The sequence below is a fragment of the Gallinula chloropus genome, assembly GCF_964237585.1.
Source record: "Gallinula chloropus genome assembly, chromosome: 5".
Classification (NCBI taxonomy): domain Eukaryota; kingdom Metazoa; phylum Chordata; class Aves; order Gruiformes; family Rallidae; genus Gallinula; species Gallinula chloropus.
The window spans coordinates 50,345,428-50,371,578 of record NC_140090.1 but is presented as its reverse complement, the minus strand read 5'-3'; the positions used below and the strand labels follow the sequence as shown (position 1 = coordinate 50,371,578).

At 51.0% G+C, this 26,151-nt stretch overlaps 2 protein-coding genes across 2 annotated transcripts; both read right to left on the bottom strand.

Annotated features, from left to right (window-relative positions):
• Positions 1 to 371: 371 nt before the first annotated feature.
• On the bottom strand, positions 372 to 6,602 carry LOC311192174 (lipase member M-like; the record flags this gene model as incomplete). The annotated part of the gene is made up of 9 exons (XM_084264597.1): positions 372 to 605; positions 735 to 800; positions 1,749 to 1,820; positions 2,272 to 2,418; positions 2,990 to 3,135; positions 3,995 to 4,104; positions 4,893 to 5,091; positions 5,389 to 5,506; positions 6,498 to 6,602. The coding sequence occupies 9 exons, from the start codon at positions 6,600 to 6,602 to the stop codon at positions 372 to 374; spliced, it is 1,197 nt and encodes a 398-aa protein (XP_084120723.1).
• A 9,331-nt stretch (positions 6,603 to 15,933) lies between these two features.
• On the bottom strand, positions 15,934 to 24,982 carry LOC311192173 (putative lysosomal acid lipase/cholesteryl ester hydrolase; the record flags this gene model as incomplete). Its single annotated transcript, XM_084264596.1, has 11 exons — positions 15,934 to 16,167; positions 16,748 to 16,813; positions 17,778 to 17,849; positions 18,452 to 18,595; positions 18,980 to 19,116; positions 19,525 to 19,634; positions 19,875 to 20,073; positions 21,309 to 21,474; positions 21,951 to 22,040; positions 22,475 to 22,549; positions 24,977 to 24,982. 11 exons carry the CDS (start codon positions 24,980 to 24,982, stop codon positions 15,934 to 15,936), a joined length of 1,299 nt encoding a protein of 432 aa, XP_084120722.1.
• Positions 24,983 to 26,151: the final 1,169 nt, after the last annotated feature.

Sequence of the window (26,151 nt, the reverse complement as noted above, 5' to 3'; positions counted from 1 at the left end):
TCCCTTCCATCTCCTCACGGGTCGGGTGCTTTAATCCGTGACCCACCGGGCAGCCACCATTGGCATCACAGCAGGGTCCCTGCATACTCCTTGTGTAGCCTGGCCAGTGGCTCTACCATCACCTTTGGTCCTTCCAACCCAGCCAGCGGCTCCCGCCTGCCCCGATGCCTCAGCTGATCCCAGCGCTGCCGGGCCCGCATGGTGCCACCGGTCCTTGAGGAGTCCTCAAGCAAGGAGGAGGACAAGCCTGACAACCAAGGGATGCGCAGGAAGCACTGTCACCACAAGCATCTCGAGCCAGCAGGAAGGAGCAGCAAGGGATGTCCCTCCACCTCTGTGGGCCACCAGCATCTCCCTGGGGAGCTGCTACTCTACTGGGACCCCTCCATCAGCTCTAGAATATGGCTGTAGAGGCGTCCAGGGGCATCCATGCCCCAAATGAAGTCCCAGTGGTTCCAGTCATGGATGTGTTTGTAGGCGACAAGGTGGGCAATGCGGGGCAGCAGCAGGCGGACATCCCTGCAGTCAGCCACCCAGTCCTGCCCTCCTGACCACACCGCAGTGGGCACGGGCATCTCCTCCACCCGGTAGGAGGGAGGTGTCTCCTGGAGGGACAGAGGGGGCTCTGAGGAACTGCTGTCATGGCCAACTCCTGCAAGCCAGCCTGTCCCCCTACCACCTGGAACACCCCCCGGGCATCTTCAGCTGCCAGCACTCCCACCATGGCCTCCTACCTGGTAGTACACGGCTCGGTTTTCACTGCCGTAATCGAAGGCTTTGAATTCTCCCGATTTCAGCACCTGGAAGGAGAGGGTAGGTCTGTAGTGGGAGGCCATCAGGCCAGCCCTGGCGTCTTCCAGCCTCCCCAAAGGACCACATCACGAGAGGGTGCTTGCACAGGACTTTGCAGGAGGAGGTGGCATCCCGGCAAAGCCAGGCTTTCCACCTGTTTTCTGACAGGGTGATGATGCCTTGACCTCCAGCTCCATGTCTGTCTCAGCAAGTGGATGACAGACCAGTGTGTCACGCACATATCCTTGGCTGCGCTGCGGCAACGCTTGTGCCCTTGAACGCCCCCTTGCTGCCAGTAGTGCTGCATCTTCAGGATGCTGCCAGAGCACTTGTGTCAGTGAGTTTTCCTTCAAGAACCTGATCATACCTTAGCTTCTTGTGGCACTCTGAGCTTGGAGTACAGAGTCATCAGTGAGCCCGGTTATTCTAAGAACTGCTTCTGTGCTGGGGTGGAAGCTCAGATACCCTCACAGTAGTTGCGTTGACTGAAAAGACCTTTTCTGTCTTCCCCACTACATATAATTTGCCTCTGCAGGGAGGCACCAGCTTATGGGTCTCCAGCCTGACCCTGTCTCCAGCCTAACCCTGTCTCCAGCCTGGTCAGCGCCACAGCAGGTTGCTCAGACTGTCAGACTCTGGTTCTGGCATCTCCGGGACCCCTTCGGGTGGGGAGAGATGGCATTGGGTCACCTTCATTGCCTTCTCATCTCTGGATGAGCAGGTCCAGCTCCCCCAGCCTCTCCTTATATGCCCTGGCTTCTGCCCACTGTCACCCCGGAGGGACCAGGGCAGCTCATCCTGTGTCCCGCGTCTCTTCTGTATGCCTAACATCTTGCCTTTATTTTCCTGCTGATGCCCGGGATCCCCCTGACCTCTCACATCTGTCCTGGGCACACCAGACTCCCAGTGAAAGGGACTGTCCCAAGGGTGAAGCATCTGCTTTCAAGGGAACTTACCTGGGCCCAGTGTATTATGTTTTTGACAGAGGTCCTGTCCGGATAGTGGGATGTGTACACATCCAGCCGTGTCTGCAAGGAAACAAATTGAAGCCACGATTGCTTCCCAAGGGATGGGAACATGGGCAGCAGCTGCCAGGTGATGCGCTTCCCAAAACACCCACTGCTGAGTCACACTCCAGGAGAATCGGGTCATCTTCCGGAGCGGGATTGTCATTAAAAAACAAATGGCTCTGAAGCAGCTGCGGGAGGGGAATGGTGGCCACGGACGAGGTACCCCCAGCTGGTGGGACACTGTGTCTGGGGCAGGGTGCTCAAGACCTCAGTGACTGTCCCTGGGCACCCAGATGCTGCTTCAGTGGGCTTGACATAGGGTGGGCTGTGCCCCCGGGTGCTGGTGGGCAGTATGGCTGTTGAGGGAGGATCTCACAGACACGCATTGCCCCTGTGGTGTCTGCTTGCCTGTGGGTGATGCACCCCAGGGCTCCGGCTCCCTCGTCCCCGAATGGGGCGGTGCACCCACCGTGTTGAGGTTCTTCTCGTTGTAGCCGCCGAGCAGAAAGAGGAGGTTGGCGCAGGGCTTCTGCAGCAGCGGATGCCTGCACAGCTTGGGGAGAAACCTCCACAGCTTCCTCAGCCGCAGCGAAGCGTCTGTTGTGCCGAGCAGAAGCTGCACAAGTGAAGGGCGGGGTTGATTTCTTGCGTTTCCCTTCCTGTATGACTGCCCCTCCCCACCCACTATCCGATGCCATCCCCGAGGGCTGTCCCTCCAGCTGGGCCGTGAGGGGATACCCACCAAAAACCAAGCCCACTCCTCCTTTGCCCTCCTGCCTCGCTAAGATGCGTACAGCACATGGCAGGAGGCAATGCAGGTTGAATACACATGGGGAAATCAGTACTCAGCACTCTTTGCTTCCCCCTGACCTTCCCAAGCGAAGGATGCATTTCTCGCCGTCATTAAAATCAGCACGGTCAAGTTCAACAAGGGCCCCCCATAGAAAGACCAGTTTCAACACCTGAAGATCCTACCAATAGCAGAAAGGCACATGCTCAACACAGTGACTGTGCAATGACATGTCGAAATGATGTGTCCATGCCTATAGATCAGCGGGAACCAACTGTTTTCTGCCCCACTGGCTAGCCCTGGGGGCTCCAGCTGGGCCCAACCCCCGACCGGTGTGCTCAAGGGTGGGGGGGGGGGGGTGGAGGTGGGGGGAGAAAAGCATGAAGCAATCCCCTACCTGAAACATCTTGAATTGCCTGTCCAGAAGGAAGGACATTTTCAGGATGGGGGTTTTGGCGTGCTTGATTGTCACCACTGGAGCCAGGGCAAAAAACATTTTGACTTTCTGAGCCAGTTCTGGCATGGAGGAAAATGCAATGAATGCTGAGAAAACAGGAAAGGACAACTTGAGACTCGGCCGGTCATTCTTCAGGTGCTGAATCCGAGGGTTCGCTGGACCTGCTGTCTGGATCTGCTTAGCTGGTGTTTTCTCTCATTAGAAACCTGGGAACCTCTTGCCACCTTTATGCTCAACACTAAGTGCTACAGAATCACAGAATCACAAGGCTGGAAAAGACCTTTGAGATCATCAAGTCTAACCATTCCTGTCTATGCTAAACCGTATCCCTAAGTACCTCATGTACCCATCTGTTAAACACATCAGGGATGTTGACTCAACCCCCTCCCTGGACAGCCTGTTCCAGGCCCTGACAACTCTGCTAGAGGCACTCAAAAGATAACAATGCTGTTATTCCTACAGTTGGAAGCAGCTAATGAGGCAGTCAAGCAGCTACCACTGAGGCGAAGCCCTGCCCCATTCACCGGGTGAAGAGGCAGTACCGTCATCATCTTCCATCAAGCACTGCTGAGGGGTGGCATCACCTTGCACTCCTCAGGGCCCAGCTGGTGAAAACAGGCATCACTCATTTCACCCAAAAGCAGAAGCTCTGTGCAAAATGCCCTTGGCTTTGACATGGAGCACTGTGATTTTGTTTTCTAGGTCGAATTATAGTGGCAGCAAGGAACTTAGGTCACCGAGGGCTTTCCTACTACACTAGAAGCATGCCAGTCCTCCTGGACATCTTGCATGGAAAACACAGCCACTGTGGGACTTGCAGGAGACTGCTACCTATCCTTCCCACAACCACAAAGGTGGGACATCCACACATTCTGCTAACAACCACCAAAATGGATGTTTTCTAGATGTTTCCAGCAGCGCAATGTGCCACCCCTTCGAACGCACCGATTGTGCAGCCCTGGGAGTAGCCAACATAATATATCTTCTCCTGCCCAGTCTTCTGCAGAACAAAGTCAATCATGGCTGGGAGGTCATATATCGCCATTTCATGAAAGCTGCAACACAGGAGCAGGGGGTTGGTTATGAGGTAACACCAGGAGAGCAACCTTACCTGTGAATTTTGGCCGCCTTGCACTGCTCGGGTACTGAAGGGCTTAAGAGCTGTGGCTGATTTTCCAGGAGAAAATTCCCATGGGCTAGAAGAGCCCTGTGCTGGGTGAACCTGCAATGGCCTCATCCTCCCCTGACAGTAGCTTGTTGCAAAGAAACTGCGTGAAGCCTGGCTAGCTGTGCCTTCAGGTGCAACACTCCGCAGCTCTGCAAGCCCAGAGCTGGCTCTCATCGGGGTTACACCACCAACTAGAGATGCTCTTGGCCAGATGGGTTCCTGCCCGTGTGCTGTGAAGCACAGACCCACTTTGGTATTTATTTTCCTACTGGAGGCATGTTTATGAGCTTAGGAAACCCGGGGGCATGCTGAAGATCAGGTCTAGAGAGGCTTAAAAAGCCATTCTTGGGGATGAGGTCTCTGTGGACACAGTCTAGGTGAAGGGGAGGTGGCAACAACTCTTGTGGACGCCCTGCTTGGACAGAAAGGTCCCTGCAGAGACCCCAAGGTAGGATTGATGTCGCTGTGGGACAGGCAGCAGTGCAGGGAGGTGTTGGTCCCTTGTCAGCAGGCAGGTCTGTGCAAGTTTCTCCATCCTCCCCCGGCACACTGCTGGGAGGTCTGGAGGAGGCCATACCTGGGGATTAGCTGCTCTGACTTGCCTGCTTGGAGGCACCGACCTCTGCTTGGCAGGCGGAGAGGTTTGACATGCTTTGGTAATTTGCTCCAGCCCACCTGAAATCCCAGAACTCAACCTGGTCAGCTGAAAGGTGCTGGTGTCTCCGGGACCAGCTTGTCCCTCGATTGTTTCCCAGCCAGACGTCGTAGCCAGAGTCTGCTAGGATGAAGCCAAGGCTGTTGTTAGCCAGGTTTTCCACCCAGTGGCTGCCTTCTCCGAGTAACCCGTGCTGGAGAAACACGACGGGCCTGTCACCTGCGTGCGAGAGGAACAGTGTGTTTCATTGCAATGGGATTTCTCTACTTAGCCCAAACTCAGGCTGACAGAGCCTTTCTTTTGCACTGCCAGAGGACATAAAATGGACATTTTAATGTCATCTCGCTGTGAAAAGACCCTTGCCATGGTTGTCTAGTGGTGGTTGCCCTTGTTGTCTCAGGCTGGAGAGCTGTGGATGTCCCTCCCAAGCCTTTCAAACCCCAGGTTGGTTGGTTTGTTCTTGTTTTGGTTTGATTTGGTTTGGTTTTCCATTTACCTTGTGAAATGAAGCCATACCTTTTTTCCTCGGATTTTCCCTCCCGTAAGGAATTCTGTTCAGGCTGACGTAGTAGCCATCAGGAGTCAGGACTTCATACTCCTCACTGGGGTACCCTCTGTGGCAGATTATTTGGCTCTGGGGAAAGGAAAACCCAGGTAGAAACCTTTTAGTAGCCGAGCATTCACCTCAAAGAGCTCATCCCTCATCTGCTGTGACTTTGCCAAACCAAAACACCGCAGCAGTGGGGACATCACTTTGCCTGGGGACTTTTTCTTTGAGAGAAGATGCTGTGTCTGCATCTCACGCTTAATGCCAGGGGGAAGAGGAGACACTGAGCTGTGAGCTCGGGGTGACTCCTCCAAGAAAGCAGGAGGGCACCTGGTGGCAACGGGGCCCTCCTGCAGCAGCATATGCGTTTCACATGCTTCCAAAAATGGGGATTGAAACTGCAAGGATTTGCTGGCAGCTGAGGCCAGTGGCAGAACATGTCGCATCATGCTCTGAGCAGATACGAGGGGAAGATGAGGTAGCGGGGTACATCAAACCTGCTGAGCTGGGCTGACTGGAAGGGCATAGAACAAGCCCCATAGGAATTGTCGCAGGGCTCCTGAGGCTCTGCCAGAGCATTATTTATGCCAAAAACTGCATGGATTGGGAAATTTCAGTCTGGTGAAATCCATTTGTGATCCTGCCTACACATGGCTGTACGCTGACTTTGCCACATGTTTGATGGAAGAGATTAATTTCAGCGGTTTCATTGCCCACGTCCTGGGTCCATCTACATCCACCTTCAGAGACTTCACCTGGACACAGTTCCAAGCAACCTGCTGCAGCTGAAGGAGAGGAGCCTGCACAACTCTCTAATCTTCAAGAAGATGTCTGGCTGGGATTCTCTAACTGCCCTGCCGATAATTGCACTTAATACTGCTGGCAGGAAGAGGGCTCCTTCAGGAAGCGTTGCTCGTTAACTGTGGTATGGAGGCAATGTCCTATCACGCTGCTCAACAGAACCAGCATGCATGGTGACCCGAACCCCCTCACGCATAGACCCTCCAGCCCTTTCTTCGCCAGCCAAACATCTGTAAATTTTCAGGCAGAACAGGAATACAAAGTTCTCCTGACTTACAACGTTCATGAAAGTCTCGGGATTCATGGCCTTTTTCTGCTTGCCGGCATCTTCTGAGTTCATAAGTGCGTGTGTCAAAGCCAGGATTGCTTTAAGCAGCCACATCTTGTGTCTGTGTAAAACATAATTATTATTATTATTGCTATTGAATGTCTCTTTCTACTTGGTTATGATGGGCTAAGATCCTTATATATTCCATGGATTGGACTGGGGAAGCAGTAGGGATTCCCAAGCCCATCTTCCATTGTAGTCCACACAAGGCTCTCAATACTCCTCCATGCAGACTGGTTCTGGCACTGGGCAAGACCCGGTTTTATATTTTTAATGGTAAGAAGAAGAGAAACAGCTTTATAATTCAAGAATTAAAGCTATAGAAATTACAATCACCCGCTTGTCTCGCAGAGGGAATTAACCTGAGGTAAGAGCTTGTGCTATGGAAGGAACATGTTAAGGTTGGTTGGGCTGCAACTACGTCGGTACTTTTGCTGTTTCTCTGTTGTATACCTTTTGCACCCAGAAGCCGCTGCTAACAGAAGCATCCTATGAACTGAAATTTGTAGAGCCTCGCAGGAAGACTATTTATTAAGTAAGTGTAGCCTGGAAAAAAAGCAGAAGCCTTTTTGATTGCCTTAGAACCTTCTGACCCAAGCCTATTTTTAATACACACAGTTAATATTATATACAATTTCCAGTGCTTTGCCAGGGTCTTAAAAATTAGAGCTTTGCTTCAGCCCAGTGGCATGAACTGGAAACCTTCTCACCAGCCATCCGGTCACCCTTTACCTCCCTTCTTCCTCTTCCCAGTGGGTCTCCCACACCGTGAGACATATCTGCCCTCTGAAATACTCCCAGTAACCCTCTCTATGGTATTACCAAAGGAAAAAAGATAAATCAATCAATGGTTTCTTTCACCCTCAGTATAGCTGCAACACAAATCTGGACTACGCAGAGGAGAATACGTTACCAGGCAGAGCCCACTGTCGTATCTGATCAGGCTGGTGGTGTGAATGGTGGTGGCTCTGTCATCACCAGTGTTAAAAAGAGCGTGTTGTGTCAGAGCCCTGCTACGTTGGCATCATGCTGGACTACATGACGTGTCCTCCAATTAAGCGATGTGTGTGCTGGTCATGTCTGTGATAACTTCCTCTGCTTGGCCATGTGGTCATGACTTTCGTGCTTGTGAAGGATTATGTTCCCCGAAGCAGCTGGAGTGGTGCGGCAAGGAATTTCAGCTATGGAACTGCACTGTGAGCTTGTGATAGCCCCAGTAAAGTTAAAAGGTTTTCTTTGTAAAGGGCAATTTCTGAACTCCTGAGCACCTGTGGGAATGCCTCTTAGAAGAGCTGCTGGGGAAACAAGGAGACTTGGGCACCATCGTCTTTCACAAGGACTCAGGAGTTTGCTGACCTCTCCACAGATGCACCAAGGACTGGTCAGGCTTCACTGGCAGCCTTGGTGGGAGGCACTTAGTGATGACGCTGCCATTCAAAAGTGATAGTGGCCCAGGCAACCTCCATGTAGCCCTCACACCCGAGCAGCATTGTGTTTGCGACTGGCAATTTGCAAAACCTCTGCAACATTTTCTGGAGAAGCACCAAGCTTGGTGCAATGCTGACGGGCGGCAGAGTAGAGCAGACCTTGTGCAATGCCCCAGTTTGGCTGAAGCGACGGGTATTGGTCAGAATAAATGTGTTTCTTCTCTACCTCCAGCCTGTGACCTTACAACCTGCACTTTTCTGTAGCTGCTTGGTAGTTACCTAAAAGACCGAGCCTTTGGTTGGCGACCAGGTGCTCTGCTTGAGTGTATGTTTACTGATCATGGATTAGCTTGACTTCTAATGTTCATACCAGTCACAGTCTGTGAGCAGTATGCAGGTTGTGAAACACAGCCCAAAACACACACGTGTTATTCCATCCACCAGACTGTAATTTTCTATCAGTGCTGCAACTGCTGACACAAAGGGACTGTGTGTGTGTGGGCGCTATCTTCCTGAAAGCAGGTGTGTCCAGAGCCTCCTCTCTTTCCTTACCATACTTCTGCCCCTGTGTCTACTTTTGGGCTTTTGAACATGTCTTCCCGCTCCTGTGAGCACAAAAATCCCACTACATAAGATGGACTTCACAGGTTGAGTAGAAGGCAATGCCAGTGTGCATCCCAAGAGGATGAAAAAACATGCTATGGGTGGAGAAACTGCTATGTGGCTTTTGTTTCTCCACTCCAACGTCAGGTTACCTTCAGCAGCATCAAGACAGGCCTCACCTTCTACATGCATGGCTGGCTACTTCATCCACTGTCAAGTCTGCCGACTTCTACCTCCACTGAGGAGACCAGGGTTAGGTATTTTGGCATAGAGGTGCAAGTTTAGGTGGAAAGATCAATACCATCATGATACTGCTGCCATTGTACACTCAACAGAGTTGTAAGTAGTTGCTAATATTAACCTATGATGTCAGGACCCTGTAATACATGGTAGGGTATACAACCAAATATTAGATAGACTGTAATGGGCATCTTAAAATGGAGATGTTTTTAGGGTATTGTTGCGGGAACCAACATAACAAACATCCCTACCATTTAGAAACAGAAAGATATTTTATTTGACCTTCTAACCAAGCAGTGTACCAATCAGCGCTCTCAGATGCACATTCTCAGAGGGGACAAAATGAATGTATCCAAGTGGTCTGGCTAATGTCACCTGAGTGTGACTTGGAAGGCAAGCTTCTGCATCCTCCTTCTGCTTGAGACTCAAAGGCCAAATCTTTCTTAGAGTCTAAAGTCCTTTAGGAGTCAAAAGTTGTTATGATGTGATGTTTTGCTTCTGTATCTTGTTACCTTGCCATCTAGAGGAACCTTGACAGGCTTGAGAGGTGGGCCGATGAGAACCTCATGAAGTTCAACAAGGCCAAAGGCAAGGTCCTGCACATGGTTTGGGGCAATCCCAAGCATGACTACAAGCTGGATGGAGAATGGATTGAGAGCAGCCCTGAGGAGAAGTATTTAGGGGTGTTGGGGGATGAGAAGCTCAACCTGTCTTGGCAATGCGTCCCGGCAGCCCAGAAAGCCAGCTGTGTCCTGGGCAGTATCACCAGCAGTATGAGGTCAAGGGAAGGATTCTTCCCCTTTGCTCCTCCCCTGCAGTGCAGAGTCCAGCTTGGGGGTCCCCAGGACAAGAAGGACATGGAGCTGTTGGAGCAAGTCCAGAGGAGACTACAAGGATGATCCAAGAGCAGGAGCACCTCTCCTATGAGGACAGGTTGAGAGAGGTGGGCCAGTTCAGCCTGGAGAAGAGAAGGCTGTGGGGAGACCTCTGAGCCTCCTCCAGTTCCTCAAGGCGCTCCAGGAAAGCTGGAGAGGGGTTGGTGCCAAGGGTAGGGAGGAACAGGACAGGGGAATGGCCTTCAGCTGCAGGAGGGCAGCTGGAGAGGAGCTGGGAGGCAGAAAACCTTTCCGGGGAGGGGCGAGACCCGGACACAGGGTGCCCGGAGAAGCTGTGGCTGCCCCTGGATCCCTGGCAGGGTTCAAGGCCAGGTTGGATGGGGTTTTGGGCACCCTGGGCTGGTTGGGGTTGTCCCTGCCCATGGCAGAGGTGTCACTGGGGGCCGTCTGAGGGCCCTTCCAACCAAACTAGTCTGGGATTCTGTGAACTTTATGCTTCATAAATATTAAGCAACATTGCTGCTGGTTGTCTTTCATTTTCCTGTTTGAGGTATCATAGGACTGTAGCCCATCCTCCTGTTGGCTTTAAAGGAAGAGAAACAGCCCATGATATGTGTGGTATCTCCTCTGCTGTCCTTCTGTTGGTGCGGGTCTGCTGATGAGTCACCTTCTCTGTGGCACATCACAGTGCAAGCAACACATTCTTCAGTACTTACCAGTGTGGTTGGTGTTAATCATATCCTCAGCTGTCAATGGATGCCACTTCTCTAAGTCCTGCTCTGGTGTTTCTCTGGGTGCTTTCATGTGTGTACAAGCCACCAGAATCAGACTGTATGCCCAGGATGTCTTGGGTTACATTCCATGTGTCTGAAGCAGGGAGATGCTTCACTAGCTGTTGTCTGTTTTTGGCACCCTGAATTGAGAAAGAGAGTAGTATTCTGATCTTAGCAACATGGGAGCATTAATTCTTGTGTAACCCCTGCCAAATAGGCATGATTCCCTTGCAGTAACCTTGGAGAACCTTGCTCAAGTAAAGAACCCGATAAGGAAAGCAATGTTAATCTGGTTGTACCTCTCCTCGTTTAAAGCCCCTCAGCTAGGCTGGGGTATGTTCAGCATCTCTGATTGATTACATGTTTAGCAGGGGTTTTAGTCTTGCTAGAGCGTCATAGTGAAGCTTGATGAAGCAACAAATTCTTTTCACAACACCTTGCTAGAATTGTTCATGCAATCGTTTTATTCACAGTCATGAAACTGAATGGACAAAAGCACAGTCCGTAGGAAAACAAGGACATGGAGCTGTTGGAGTGGGTCCAGAGGAGGCCATGAGGATGATCTGAGGGCTGGAGCACTGCTCCTATGAAGACAGGCTGAGACAGTTGGGCTGGTTCAGCCTGGAGAAGAGAAGGCTGTGGGGAGACCTCTGAGCCCCCTCCAGTCCCTGAAGGGGCTTCAGGAAAGCTGGAGAGGGGCTGGTGCCAAGGGATATGGCCTTCAGCTACAGGAGGGCAGCTGGAGAGGAGCTGGGAGGCAGAAATCCTTCCCGGAGAGGGTGGGAGGCCCTGCCTGGCACTGGGTGTCTGGAGAAGCTGTGGCTGCCCCTGGATCCCTGGCAGGGTTCAAGGCCGGGTTGGATGAGGTTTTGGGCACCCTGGGCTGGTGGGGGTTGTCCCTGCCCATGGCAGGGTGGAAGGGGCACTGGGGGCATCTGAGAGCCCTTTCAACCCAAACCAGTCTGGGACTCTGAGATTCTGTAACTGTTCCTAAACGTTAATGGCAAAATAACTGAGATGTGGTCATTGGTGGCTTGTCTCAGTTAATTCTTCTCATTTCTCTGTCCAGAAGACCCCAGAGCAACCCTGAATGTCTCATACTTCTCCCATTTCTCTTTGTTATATAATTTGCTTTAAAAATATTTTGAAGGTGAAAGAGTCTGGTCTGTTCATAAACAGACTTGAGCCAACTTCAGCAAACTTTCCCAACGAATGCTAATGTTTTTCAGATTTGGTATCTTGGTTCTCACAGGCTTTTTTCCAGTGTCTGGAGAAAAGCTTTTTTAGGGTCAGCTTAGACATTGATCTGGTCAGGGAGCAGAAACATGTCCCACATGGCATAGTCCAGGATCACAAATGGAGACTAACAGAGGCTCATGAAGAGTGCTGTAGGTAGTTACATCTGGTTGTGATTTTGGCTAACCGTAACTTCCCATGGCCTCACACCATTCCCAGCTCCCTCAAGTACCAATGTGCAAAAATACAAGTCTCAAAGGCCAGTTACTGGGTCTCTCTCTAGCAATCTCAGAGGAAAATATGGACATAACGTAGGGAAGAACACAGAAGTTGCTGTTAGTTCCTGAAATAAGAAAGGAATGTGTCTGCAACTGAATAAAACTGTGAATCTACTCAGCAGTGCCAGTGACTGCTGGGAACTGCTGTTAGGTTCGCTGCTAAGGAGTGAAGAAACTTGAAAAGGCAGTACATCATCTGGCATAGCTGGATGGAATCTTATCCCAGATTAACCCCGGCACAAATCAGTGTCTAAATAACAGTGTTGCGTAAAGCAGGCACCAAAGTAATCCTGCTGTTACTTACAAAAGCACAACTTGACTTTAGGCATGTGCCTCATGTCCTCAAGCAGGAATGATGCTGTGGTAGACATGTTCACCACCTCTCTGGTGGGGACACATCCTGGAGCTGACCGTGTACTCCACAGCTCATGGAGCAGACTCTGTGCCCCACAGCTCATGGAGCGGACCGTGTGCTCCACAGCTCATGGAGCAGACTGTGTGCTCCACAGCTCATGGAGTGGAGTGTGTGCTCCACAGCTCATGGAGCAGACCGTGTGCTCCACAGCTCATGGAGCAGACTGTGTGCTCCACAGTTAATGTGTGTGGTGCCTTTCTCTTTTTTTTTTTTGTTTGGTTGACCATGGTGATGACAGAAAATTACAGGTCAACACACATGGTGCAACTGCTGTATTTTGAAGGCCATGTGACACAGATTTAAGCCCTTCTGGCCTTGTGTGCCATATGCAAGCAGATCAATAAGGGCTCTGCATGAGCACATCTGGAAGAGCATTAATTATGTGGCTGAATGACCAACATCTGTCACATCCGTAGGAGTATGACTGAGGTGGGTTTGCTCATGCATGGAGAATAAAACTGGAGCACTGCTGTGCCATGAATACACTCTTCAAGGTGGCAAAGGTCTTGTGCCACATTGTGAAGTCTAAGGATGAGAAACTGTTGGGTCGGGATAGTCCTTGTTATCCATACAGGCTGGGGGGTGATGTGATGGAGAGCAGCCCTGCAGAAAAGGACTTGGAGGTACTGACGGACACAAAGCTGGGTGAGAGCCAACACTGTGCATTTGCTGCCCAGAAGGCCAATGGCATCCTGGGCTGCACCACAAGAACTGTGGCCAGCAGGTCAAGAGAGGGGATTCTGTCCCTCTGCTCTGGTGAGATCCCCCTGAAGTGCTGTGTGCAGCTCTGGAACCCTCAGCACAGGAAGGACATGGACCTCTTGGAGCAGGTCCAGAGGAGGCCACAAGGATGATCCAATGGGCTGGAGCACCTCTGCTCTGGAGGCAGGCTGGGACAGCTGGGCTGGTTCAGCCTAGAGAAGAGAAGGCTGCGGGGAGATCTCTGAGCCCCTTCCAGTCCCTGAAGGACCTACAGGAAAGCTGTGAAGGACTGTAAGGGCATGGAGCAATAGGATGAGGGGCAACGGTTTAAACTAGAGCAGGGCAGGTTTGGATGAGACCTTAGGAAGAAGTTCTTCCCTCTGAGGGTGGTGAGACCCTGGCACAGGTTGCCCAGAGATGTGATGGAGGCCCCATCCTTGGAGACATGCAAGGCCAGGCTTGATGGGGCTCTGAGCAACCAGCTCTAGTTCAAGGTGTCCCTGCTTACTGCAGGGGTGGGACTAGATGGCCTTTGAGGGTCGCTTCCTGCCTCACGCATTCTACGATCTGGCATCATGGGCTGATGTCCCAGCCTGATCTTGGACCTATGCCATAACCATAGACCTGCCTGATGATTTTTTACTTGCCTGACAGACTTGTGACATGCAAGGACTCCAGCCCCACCAAGAATAACATGGCTTGCTGTGTAACTCAATCTGTTTGTTGATCAAGGCAATCCCAGGTGTCAGAACATCACAAAATTTATGCTACAAGCCATTCGATTATTTACTGTTCTGTTTGCTTCTGAAACACACAGATTCAACCATTCTTGAGCTTTTAACAAGGGAAGGTGGGGAAGTACCAGTGCCATGGGGAGCAGAGGGCTTCCAGAACCTGGTTTGGAGAGATCTTCACCGAAATGCTCAGTCACGGGAGACGGCCAGTGCAATACAAGATGATGTGATACAAACAGCACGTCAGGCAATCGCAGAAACATTATGGGGAGAGCTGAGAAAGAGGCGACTGAGCCCTGCAGTTCTTCTATGTTTTCAGAAGTGAAAAGTTAATGCTTTTGAACAAAGATTAAATAAGCTTTTGCGAGTTCTTCAGAAGTCTGCTGGCAAAACATCTTGTGAAGCTTTGTGTGGTTATTTGAGAAGACAGAAAAGGCTTCTTGCATTTGTGCTGTGGCATGAACACAGCATAGTCCTGTAAGAATGCTGCTCCAGGGCAGAGCCCTGCGGTAAATAACTAATCACACAGAAAATGATGTCATTACAAATGTGCTAAGCGAGGTAGCTACTGGCTGTCACTCAGGAGAGATCCTATCTCACCTGTAGCCTAATTCTTACACCCTGAGATTACCTCACCCCCTCTGTGGTCAATTCCAGCTGAAAGGATGGAAAGTGAAACCTCCTTACAGCCAGTCCTCTCTGATGATCACTCAAAGATTGCTTGCTGCCATTGTCCTACAAGGACAGGCACCAACAGCCGCATCCCGCCATCCGCAGGCATTTGGGTGAAAGCGTGGCTAAGACCCATGGTTTGCCTCTGGAGAGCAGCTGTGCTGAGCTCCATACCCCTCCTCACCATCTTCTGTGACCTGCATCTTCCCCACAGGGCACGGGGGGGGGGGACAGGCCTTGCATTGTAGGCGTCTGCCAGTGTTACAAGCCACCCATAGCCACCCCTGAGCAGTGGGAGCATTGGACAAGCAGCTCTCCCTTGCCCGGACGTGGTAAGAGTTCTGTGCTGGAAGCTCATGTTCTCCTCTGGAGATTTAAGGGAGGACAACCACACAGAGCCCAGTGGACCCTATCTTCCTTTATTATTACTGTCATTAGTGTTACTGTTACTATTATTTGTACACCTTGGTGGAAAGAGGGCCTTATCCTTTGCTCTGCTTGCTCCTAGGATGTAGTTACACAAACAGGCAAATTCACAATTCCTCCCCTAAACAAAGTATCATTAACAAGTGTAATCCAGGAACTGAAAGCAGAGTTAGACTCATCACTGGTTTCCACCAGACTCTTCTTCTCTCTCCCACATAGGGAAAAAAAAAAACATTTTCTGCAAGTCAGCATAAAGTGACCTTTCCAGCTGGGTTTATGCATTGGGAAGGTGGCTTTAACTGGTGTGAAAACGGTGTTTCCTGGTAGAACTTACTGAAAATTCTGTCGTGTATGAGTGACAATGGCGTTGTCTGAATCAGCGTGAGTTTGAGAAAGGTGTTTCCCGTGTTACCGAGGTGTACAGCTCTCATGGAGGGCAAAAGAAAAGCCCAAACAACATGAGCTCTTTTCGTTGTCACCAGGAAGAAGGTTTCCAGCTCCTAAAGCAAAGCAGTGAACGTCTGGATGTCTGTGTGTGGAAGAGTCACTGGAAGGTGGATAAAGCTACGCCGGCAGGATCCATCACTCTACCCACTGCATGGTCCCATCCAAGAACCTACTCTTGTGAAATACCAGCACCCAGGAGGGAGCCGAGCTGCTGCCCAGGTGTTGGCAGCTGGAAACCCGAGCACAGGGAGGCCAGAGCCCACAAAGGTGACCAGAAATTCCACCAAAATTGCTTGTTGCTGGAAAGCCATGTGAGTGAGGCACTTGGGAGACTCGGGGTCCAAGGCCCATGCCCAGTTTCTGCAAGGACCTCAGCCTGTGCCTCCTAAATCCAATGTGCTCCCCTGATCATTGGATCATTGGCCCATTTTCCTCACTTGACAGAGTAATATCAATCCCAACCAAGCGTAGCAGTTTGGTGAGCTGTTTCCCCTTCTTTTTTTCTTCCCAACTCCCCCATCCTGTCCTGTCCCCCCAAATAAAAGAAGCCACAGAAGTCAAATGAGAAACCAACAATTCCTGCCGCTGGTCCAACTCTAGGCTGTCTTCTTCATCAGTTCAAGAATTTCTTTATACACTTGTTCATACACTTGCATCCCCCAAAGGAAGTCGAAGTGGACGAATTCGGGGATGTACTTTGTGTAGGCCACGTTGGTTATACGTGGCAGTGTGATGTTTACGTCTTCAGGGGCTGAAATCCAGTCCTTGCCACCATACCATGCAGCAAGCGGGGCTTTCATATTTTCCAGCTTGTAGAAGGGAGGTGTGGTCTGGAAGACAAGTAACGTGGCTTGAGGAAGGAAAGCCAGGGAGGTCATGGGAATGTTCAAAATGCAAAGTATTTCTGATTGAAATTCCTTGCCTATCCTGGGATATGGTACAGAAACTATCATCACAGGTGCTGGATGTGCCTTGGGATCCCACATTTTTTATCAGAGGGTCAAATAGTCATCACTGAACAACATCATAGACATCTTTTTTTTTTTTTGTAAGAAAGGTACAAATGTGTTTGACCTTAAATTCCATAAATACCATAAAATTCAATCTCAGCCACTGCAGTATTTTCATTGTAATTTTCCCTTCCCTTCCCTTCCCTTCCCTTCCCTTCCCTTCCCTTCCCTTCCCTTCCCTTCCCTTCCCTTCCCTTCCCTTCCCTTCCCTTCCCTTCCCTTCCCTTCCCTTCCCTTCCCTTCCCTTCCCTTCCCTTCCCTTCCCTTCCCTTCCCTTCCCTTCCCTTCCCTTCCCTTCCCTTCCCTTCCCTTCCCTTCCCTTCCCTTCCCTTCCCTTCCCTTCCCTTCCCTTCCCTTCCTTCTTTTTTAAAGCTGACAAATGAGAATGGATTTCTCTTACCTGGTTGTAATGAAGCATGTTGTCACTGCCATAATCATAATATTTGAATTCTCCTGTCTGATACATCTAGAAAAGGAGGAGAGCTCTGTTTATTGTCCATGCACTAGAGGGGACCATAGGAAAGATAAAAGAGGTGATGGAGGAACTGCACTGCTCCCTCCTGTCACCAGTCCTCAAGGATGTGATTTGTAACATGTGATACTGTCTTTTGGGAGGAGAGCTTAACCACCAAGAAGATCTCAGTACGGCCTGCAAGATCTCCTGGCATCAGTCACATCTTTCATGCCTCTTCTCTTGGGTGGTTGGCAAGCTGCAGAACCTACCTATCCAGAGGCTGAGGCCCTGGAAGCCCACAGTGGTGTAGAATCAAGAGATAGCCTCAAAGAAAGCATGAAGGCAAGTGTCCTTTGTCTGTCATGATCAGTGTCTACAACAGAAGGACGAGTCTGTGCATGTTTATAATGATTAGTTGCATGATTAGTTGTCTCTGCCAACCCTCAGCTCTTAGCCTTTATTTAGCATCTCCTGTGCTCATTTACTACCAGTTTTTACTTCTGTCTCCATCTCCTACCAGCTCCAAAGGCTCCTGCTCATCTTTAGTTGAAAACCTTGGCCAAAAGGACCACACCTGCACCAGTGTTTCCTGCCAAATTTCCCCTTTCTCTCTAACACAGCTCTGCAGGGAGAGCAATGGAGAATTATACTCAAGCACTGAGAAGAGGTCCTTGGCAGCTGAGGGAAGGGAAGGGAAGGGAAGGGAAGGGAAGGGAAGGGAAGGGAAGGGAAGGGAAGGGAAGGGAAGGGAAGGGAAGGGAAGGGAAGGGAAGGGAAGGGAAGGGAAGGGAAGGGAAGGGAAGGGAAGGGAAGGGAAGGGAAGGGAAGGGAAGGGAAGGGAAGGGAAGGGAAGGGAAGGGAAGGGAAGGGAAGGGAAGGGAAGGGAAGGGAAGGGAAGGGAAGGGAAGGGAAGGGAAGGGAAGGGAAGGGAAGGGAAAAGATGGTGCTTGTTTTTCTGTGCAGCAGGAAATCTTACCTGGCGCCAATGTAACATGTTTTTTGAGGATGTTGAATCAGGGTAGCGGGACAGGTAGACATCTATGCGGCTCTGCAAGAAACCATTGGAGACAGTTATTCTCTGCATGGGAGGGAATCACTTTAGAAATTAGAGGGGTCAGACTGGAAACCTCCACCCTGGTGCCTCCAGCCTGAATATTTCTATGACTCTGTGCAGTGGACTACAAGGAAAGTCAGATTTGGGGATAAATATGTTCCAAGGGGTGGTAGATTGAAGAGTCTGAGGGTCTGCCTCTCCAAGCAGTGGATCAAAGGGAGACTTTGTTCCACAAGAGCCTGCTTTGTTATGAAAACACAGGTGAAGTTACAAATGATGCTGTGAAAGAGTAACCCCAGGAGCCCTCAGAGCCCCGAATGAATTTCTGTACTCTCCCCTTCAGCGTCATCCCTCCCTGAGCAGCAACAGGCCTGGTGGGCATGAGTCCTTGAGTGCACTCTGGGCTTCCCTCTGGTGCCAATCCAAGAGCATTGCAATGGCCAAGGCAATGACTGGATTGTCATGTGCCAATACAATGCTTTAGGTTTTCCAAGACATTGAAGATGCAAAAGGCCAGGTGAAGGCAGCTAATTGACAGCTCAGGCTCAAACAATGGGAAACTGGATCACCTGAAAGGTCATCTGGAGCATACGTACCACATTTAAGCTGTCGGTAAACCCACCAGGCAAGTAAAGGACCAAACTGCAAAGGCTTTTAAAGATGGGGTAGCTGCACAGACCAGAAATCACTCGTGGCAAGATCTCACCCTTATCGAAGACGATTGTGTGTCCTAAAATGAGCTGCAAAAGTCAAAGGCATTAATCAGTGTGTTTTACTCCAGGTGCTCGCCCCTGAAAGCTGCTGTCTTCATTGCCACAGCTTTGCTATGCTTCGCAATCTTGGCTTTTCAGAAATGGCCATGGGTCTGGAGGAGCCCTTATCCTCCTAGAAGAGGTTTCTCCTGGGAGGATAGAGCCAAACCCGATATCTAGAGATAGCTCTTTGATTAGGGCTGGACTGGAGGGTGGTTTACACTGGGTTTACTGCCCCACAGGCTCAGGAGTGTAGGCACAAATGTATGTGCTCAAGGAAGGCAGGGAAATGGAAGTGATGTACAAGCACAGCATGTCTCTCCTGTTTTCCCCTTCCCCTTCACATCAGATAAGCATATGGCAGGGACATACCTTAACCATCCCCTCGGGAAGGTCAAACACCCTCACCAAGGGTGTCTTCATATTCGAGCTTGCAGTGATAGGAGCCAAGGCGAAAAACATCTTGATTTTGCGATCCAGCTCGGGAATGGAAGAAAACGCGATAAAACCTGCAGGAGGGAGGGAGAAGGAAGCAGAACCTGTGCTGTTTATTTCCCAGCAAGTCGCTGACTCCCAGGCATGTGTGCCCATGAGGTGGCTCCAGCAGGTTAGTGACTTGACCTGAAGTCTTCGCTGCTGATGCATTCCAACTCCCAGCTTGCCTGCTCGGCCTGGGTGCAGGTCCCACAAGCCCTTCTCGGGGTTCTGGCAGCAACAAGCACCATACGGCAACTGCTTTTGGGCTGTCACTGCTCAAAGCTGTTCTTTTGGAGTAAACAAGGGTTTTTACGTGCTTTTACCCTTCGTTGTTTGGACATGTCCAGATGTTACCCTCCCCATCCAGGCTCACAGGAATAGACTCACAAACCGGGGGGGGGCGTGCGCAGCTGATGTCAGTCTGCTCTTGTCCTAAGTACCTGTGGTGGTGCCTTGAGAGTAAGCCACGTAGTACAACTGCTCCTGTCCAGTCTTCTGCAGAATATAGTTGATTGTTGCTGGAAGATCATACATGGCCATCTCATGAAAGCTGCAATGGAGATGGGCACATGACAAAATTGCTGTTTCTGACCTTGAGAACGACAGGCCGGACATGTCAAGTAGAGCCACGACCATCTGGGGAGCAGGCACCCCTATGGCATCTTGGTGGTGTCAGTTTATGCTCACTGGTGTCTAGATGGTTCGACTGCCAGTAGCCCCGCTTCTCCAGCCTACAGAGATTGCTGAGGTTATCAGGTACCTGCCCGCCCCTCATAGTCACCAAAAATACCTGTAAGATGAGTATTCCTGGTGGTGGAACTCAAACTCTTTGTGCTTTCGGGACCAGGTGTTCCCGCGGCTGTTTCCGATCCAGACGTCATAGCCCGCATCGGCGAGGATGAATCCCAGGCTGTTGTTGGGCAAGTTGGTGACCCAGTTGCTTCCCTCCAATACCAGACCATGCTGCAGGAGGACTGCAGGCTTTGGAGCTGAAGAAAGAAGAGGAGGATCGTTTTCTCTGGTGACTAGCAAAATCGATCATTCACATCCAGCAACCCCCTGGGGAAAAGTTTCCAGTGCGGGAAGATGGTCACCTATGTTATGTTCTCACCATCTTTGGAGGGGTGATTTTGAAATAGTATCTTTGGTCATCTCAAGGAAGAGCTCCCAGGAAGAAAGAAACCAAGCTGCATGCCTGTCTGGACACTGACTGTGTCTTTTGCATGGAGACCAACCTCCCCATGGTGCCTTTTGCTTGGGTCAGGTACTGTGGGTCTGACCAGAGGACACTGGAAACTCGGTAGAGTCTAGGTACCTCCCACAACAACAGTGAACACCATGCTGGCCCATTGCAAGAGGCACTGGAGGGGTCAGGAGCATCTCCTCCACCCACTTCTGCTCACTTTAAGCCACATGGGCAAGTCTGAAGTGCTGCAGGAAGTGAATGGGAGGGAGATAATGGAAAGGTTTAATTTCGAAAAGATCTCTGGAGGTCTCTACTCTGCCCCCCTGCTCAAAGTAGGTCCAACATCAAAGGCACAACAACATCATCACAAGGATATCTGAATTCATATGGCAGGGTGATGACAGGTCACAGCATGAAGATGTTGGAAAGTTTTTTCTGTTTCCCCCCCCCCCCCGCGTGTCTCCTCTGTTTTTGCCAGTTTTTAGACCCTCAGTATAACACTCATATTTCCACCCTGGACAGATGAGGACAAAGCATCCTGAATGGAAATCTAGTTGGGTTTTTTTTTCATATACTTGCCATGTTCATATGCCAGTCCTCCTGCTTCCCAGGAGAGGGATGCCCAGCCAGCCAAGAACTGGGCATCACCCTCTCCGCCCCGTTTGAAACAGCAGTTAAAATGAACAACAGGAAGCAGCTGAAATGGTGAGATGGGGTTGGATTTAACATGTGGGTTGTGGGGTTTTTTTCTGACAGACAGCTTTTTGCCTCTCCACTGGCTGGCTTTGAGCTGGGGTAAAACCTGGGGCAAGATATCTCTGTCTCCTTGTCTTTTCCCTCCTCTTTGGAGCAGATCGTCTCAGAACAAGGCTGGTGTGGTGGGCACCAGAATTTCTTCTGCTCCTGGGGCTAGTCCTATGGTGAAGATTGTCTCCTTGAGGACCCAGCCCATGATGAGGCAGCCCTGCCCATGGCTTACTCCATCCCAGCAAAGCTTTCAGGATTCCTGGGCCAGATGGACCTTCTTATGGCACTTACTGGGGCAGAACATGCTGGAGCCCTGTGCCTCTGCTTCATGGGAGGTGCTCGTGCTTCCCAGGTTGTCTCTGCCATGAGGAATCCTCTGTACTGTGAGATAATAGCCATCATCTGTCACAACTTCATGCTCCTCATAGGGGTACCCATGGTAGCGGACAATTTCACCCTGTGGGAAGGGAAGGAGAGCATGGGACGGGTGCCCAGGGAGGTGGGAGTCTCTGTCCCCGAGGGTGTCAGGGCTTGGCAGGTGGAATAGGGTCCTTCCAAAATGCCTTCCACCAGCGCTGCAATGAAGCCATGACTTCAGCTAAAACTTTTGGCAGGCGTGAGTTTCCTGATCAGGTCTGGTAAAGAAAGGCCCATTGTCACTTTGCGTGTTGCAATCAGCGCTTGCGAAGAGCAGGGCAGCAATGACAGCGAAGCTGCGGGACTGACAGCTGCATTAACCAAACCTGTTGATTCGGGCTGAACTCCCCCACAAAGTCTTCCATAAGTCTGTGTGTGTGTGAGCTCTAACAAAAGCCTGGTACAAAACCCTGGTGAAGATACACCTGCAGAGACCGTTGGTCCTGCCCAGACTGTAACAGCACAGGTACTTTGCACGCCCAAGCAGGAAAAAAAGGGAGAGAAGTCAGGACTTACAACATCCATGGACACCTCAGGGCTCGCATCTAACTTTTCGCTCCTGCACATTAAGTAAGCGATGGTGATGAACAGCCACATCATGGTGCTCTGCAAAACATTGTCAACATGATCGTGAGAGATGTTGATGGAATGGACATGGAAGCCAGGGACTGCACTCCCTTCACTCAGCCTGTGCTACACTTCTGTTAATGCACCAATCTGGCCACTCAACAGGCAAAATAATCATAAATTTGAAATCCTCTAATTGGCTCTGAAAATGGCTCCTTTTCCTGATCTTGAACAATGCTGGAGTCAAAACTCCATCCTGTTTTAATTATGCCTTCATCAGACCCTTGTGCTCAGAAGAACACGTGTGTACGTATACAGCTACACCCTCCTAGGTGAATCTGGCCTTTGAGGGGATGACTACAGACTATTCATTTAAAACTACAGCTTGGGTAGTCAGAAGAATAGATTATTTGTTTAATCAGATTAATCAGGAGTAAACTCTGATTGTGTCTGCCATGAGGAATCCTCTGCACTGTTAGATAATAGCTGTCATCTGTCACAACTTCATGCTCCTCGTAGGGGTACCCATGGTAGTGGACAATTTCACTCTGTGAGAAGGGAAGGAGAGCATGGGATGGGTCTAGGAGACCGTTAGTCTGGTCTCCAGAAAGCAACGAGAGACCAGACTAATCAGGAGTAAACCACCCAATTTTAAGTTTCAGGACGAGGGAGGTTTTGATCTTTATTTGAAATCAAATAACGTGATTTGGCTGGGCTCTCCTTAGGGCCGACAGACACTCCAGGGCACACTTGAGTTGTTCTTGTTAACTCAAGTGAAACACTGTCCCAGGAGACCTGCTGTTCTTCCTGGGAAGGGATTTGAAGCATCTGTTTTGTCATGTTCCTACCACAAACCCTTTTAATATCGATTTACTTGTTGGAGACAATAAATTTGTAACAGAAATGCTGCCTCAACTCTTGTGACTCTTAAACACTTTGCTTGTGTGGAGGCCTGCTGAATCCCCACCAAACACACGTGCCTGTGCTGGCTGGTGTGGAAAGCAGCAACCATGGCTGGAGACCAGCACCAGGTATCTTGCATCCAACCCCATTTATTACCTTCCTGGGGAAAGCCGGGAGGTGGTTTTGCAGCTGAGGAGAAGAGAGCCTGCTCCCTCTGCTGCCTCTGGAGCAGGTACAGGAAGATCACACTGCAGCTCTACACTGCTGACGGGGACATACCTTGTCCACCTCCCTGCTCTCAGTGGAGCTTGGCCCAGCAAAGCCAAGTCCTCCCCTCCCAGGACAGTGACAACCCACCTCCCATGGCTGAGGGAGGAAGGGTTCCCCACCTCCACTCTGAACTCCCTGGGCTGTGATTTGGGGATGGACCTCCTCCCCCTTTTTGCATCACTGGTTGGTGCCAGCATCCCTGCTGTGCGGCAGGGCTTTTCTTTCCTGGGGGAAGGTGGCTGGGGTGCTCCTAAGGAGCATGCAGGGAATGGGGACAGAAGTGGAAGGCACAGCAAGGACAGCAGCCATGCACACCCAACACAGCCCTCCTTCAGCTGTCCTGTCCACAGACAGCTCTGGTCTCTGTACTTTCAAGTCTGAGCCTTTCAGCAAAGTGAGGAGAGACAGAAAGTGTGTTTGTGCAGCAAGATCAGAACAGCATGCAAGTTCAAGGGAAGAGCCTTGAACTCTCTACAGCCAACATGCAAATATATTCCCTCTGTGAGGAGTCCCTCAGCTCAGCAGACCCTGAGAGCTCCTGGTGGCCTCTGAGAGGTGCAGCAGGGTGAAACTTCTTCCACCAGCAGCATGGTCCTGACCCCCAAGCGCTCCCACTGCCCCTCCCGCAAGCAGAAATTACCCTCCTTCAGAGCCAGGACTCCGACAGAAGCCCTGTCATCCCTTCTGCAGGGCCCTTCAGCGACCTACTGCTCTAACCTGCTGTCCTGGGGACAGCCCCTTGCTGGCAGCTTGTGCAAGGGCAGAGGCACCCAAAGAGGAAGGATTACCTGTCTCAGTCCAGGAGCTGCAGCAGGAGATGTGTGGGTGCCTTTCTTCCTGATGCCCACCAAGCAGGAGGTCCTTGCTGCCTGAGCACGCCACTTTCACCCACCATGGAATTGACTATTATTCCCTCTGCCCCACATATTCAGCAGCGTCATGGGTCGCCACTCCCTCTAATCTTTGCTGCTGCAAACATGTAATTTACCTGAGGGCTGGAGTCTGCGCTGAAAGGAGACACTCCTACCTGGGTGTGCTTGGGAATGTCTTCCTGACACTACAGAAGAGTTGGGAGCTGTAGCAAATTAGTTATTTCCACTTAATGCACCATGAGGTCATCTGATGTTGCCTGTGACCTCTGAGGAGTGGAGAACATGGAGTCTCTGGATGACCACCTGCACTGGGGCTGGCATGGGTGCAAGGGGCTGTGCTGGTGCAAGGGTCTGCTGGTGCAAAGGGCTGGTATTTGTGCAAGTGGCTGGCGATCATGCAAGGGTACAATCTTGCACCATCACCAGCCCCGTGTTGGTACAAGGGGCTGGTGTTGGTGCGTAAGTCTGGTGTTGGTGCAAGGGGCTGGCATTGGTACAAGGGGCTGGTGTCGGTGCCAGGCCCCGTCAAGGTATGTGGAGCTGGTGCTCAGGGTGCTGCAGGGTGCATGGGGCATGGTGGGGTGCAGTTGGCAAGCCTAGCTCGTCACACCAAGCTATGGGAAACCCATCCAGCTCTTGCTGGCTCTTCTCACTGCCTGTGAGTGTGTAACGAGTCACTGTCCCGCAATGCAAAGCCCCATACTGACTGCTAGGAAGGTTCTTTAAAAACATGGAAAAGAAGCCCATCTCCAGGGTGGGACAAAGCTGGGAGCGAAGTCACCTTTTGGTCTCATGGGCCATGGGGTGCATTTTTGGTGGGAGGGTGTATCTTTTACTGAGCATGAAGCCTGTCTGAACAGTAAGACGGGCCTTTCTCTGTTGGGTGTCTGTGCCCACCCAGTTTTCAGTTACACCTGCCTGGTGAGTTACCTCCATGTGCGTTTCTCACAGCCATCATTAGGTGGGTTTTCTTGCCCACCCTGCACTTCCCCCTTGGACTTGCCCTCTCCCCAGCTAGCATTGCCTTTGTACAGTTGCCGCCCAGTGGCTGAGGAGCTCCCTGCAGGGACAGCGAGGGGTGGTGAAAGCTGTGGGTGTCATTTTTGGCAGCATCACCTTCAAGGATGCCTCTGTGCTTGCTGCCAATGTGCCCACATGCTGGCATGCTGCAGTGCTGGCTTGGCACCCCGTGGGATCCTGTCACCTCTCCTGATGTTGATACCTGCCAGGTCTGGCCTGCTGAAATGCAGGTGAGCATTCTTTGGAAAGCCTAAATAATCCCACCCCAGTTCAAAGCAGTAATGACTGGTCTTTACTAAAGACTAGCTGGAGGCAGTGCCAGAAACCTTCTGAGCCGGGCTCACCCACATGTGAGTGGTGACTCAGAGCCCAGTCTGATTTTTTCCCTCCAGGGAGAGGAGGAAAGGTGGAAAAACAGGATCAAATGTGCCGAGACAGGCGAGCACTCCTTCCTCCCAGCGTATATTAACACCACCATAACATGCTTTCCTTGTAGGGCCAGGACATCAGAGAGGCTCTTGGTGGAGCTGTGGCCATTCCTGGTCCTTACATCAAGCCTGGCAAAACGTTGCTTCCCCTGTTGAGTGGGATGCAGAGAGAGAGGAGCCAGAGCTGAGCCTTCAGCAGGGTGCTCAAAGGGATTTCCAGCATGCAGACCAGGACCAGGGTCCTGTATCTGGCTGTTGCCAGCGCTGCAGGCCAGGGATTCTCCATCCCTCTGCTGCAAAATTGGGCTGGGATGCCCCAGAGTGACCTCAGTTCAGGGTGAATTACCACACAGACTATTATGGCACGAGCAAATTAGGAAAAATGGCCAGAATCAGTTTTCAGTGCACCAGCATGTCCTTGCTATCCATGGGAGAGAGGCCTGTGCATGCTATGGTCTGCAGCTGGTGGAACATCTGGACTGTGCTGGTGTCCCCAGCCAGGCAGAGGGCTGCACAAGGGGTTTATGTTGAGCAGCTGCAAGCTCAGGCTCTGAATGGGGAAGGGCTGCAGCCTGCAGCACATACCAACTACCAGCTAACAAGGAAGAAGGTGCAGGGGGGCTTGTTAGACTCAGCACCACAGCAGAATCCAGGCTG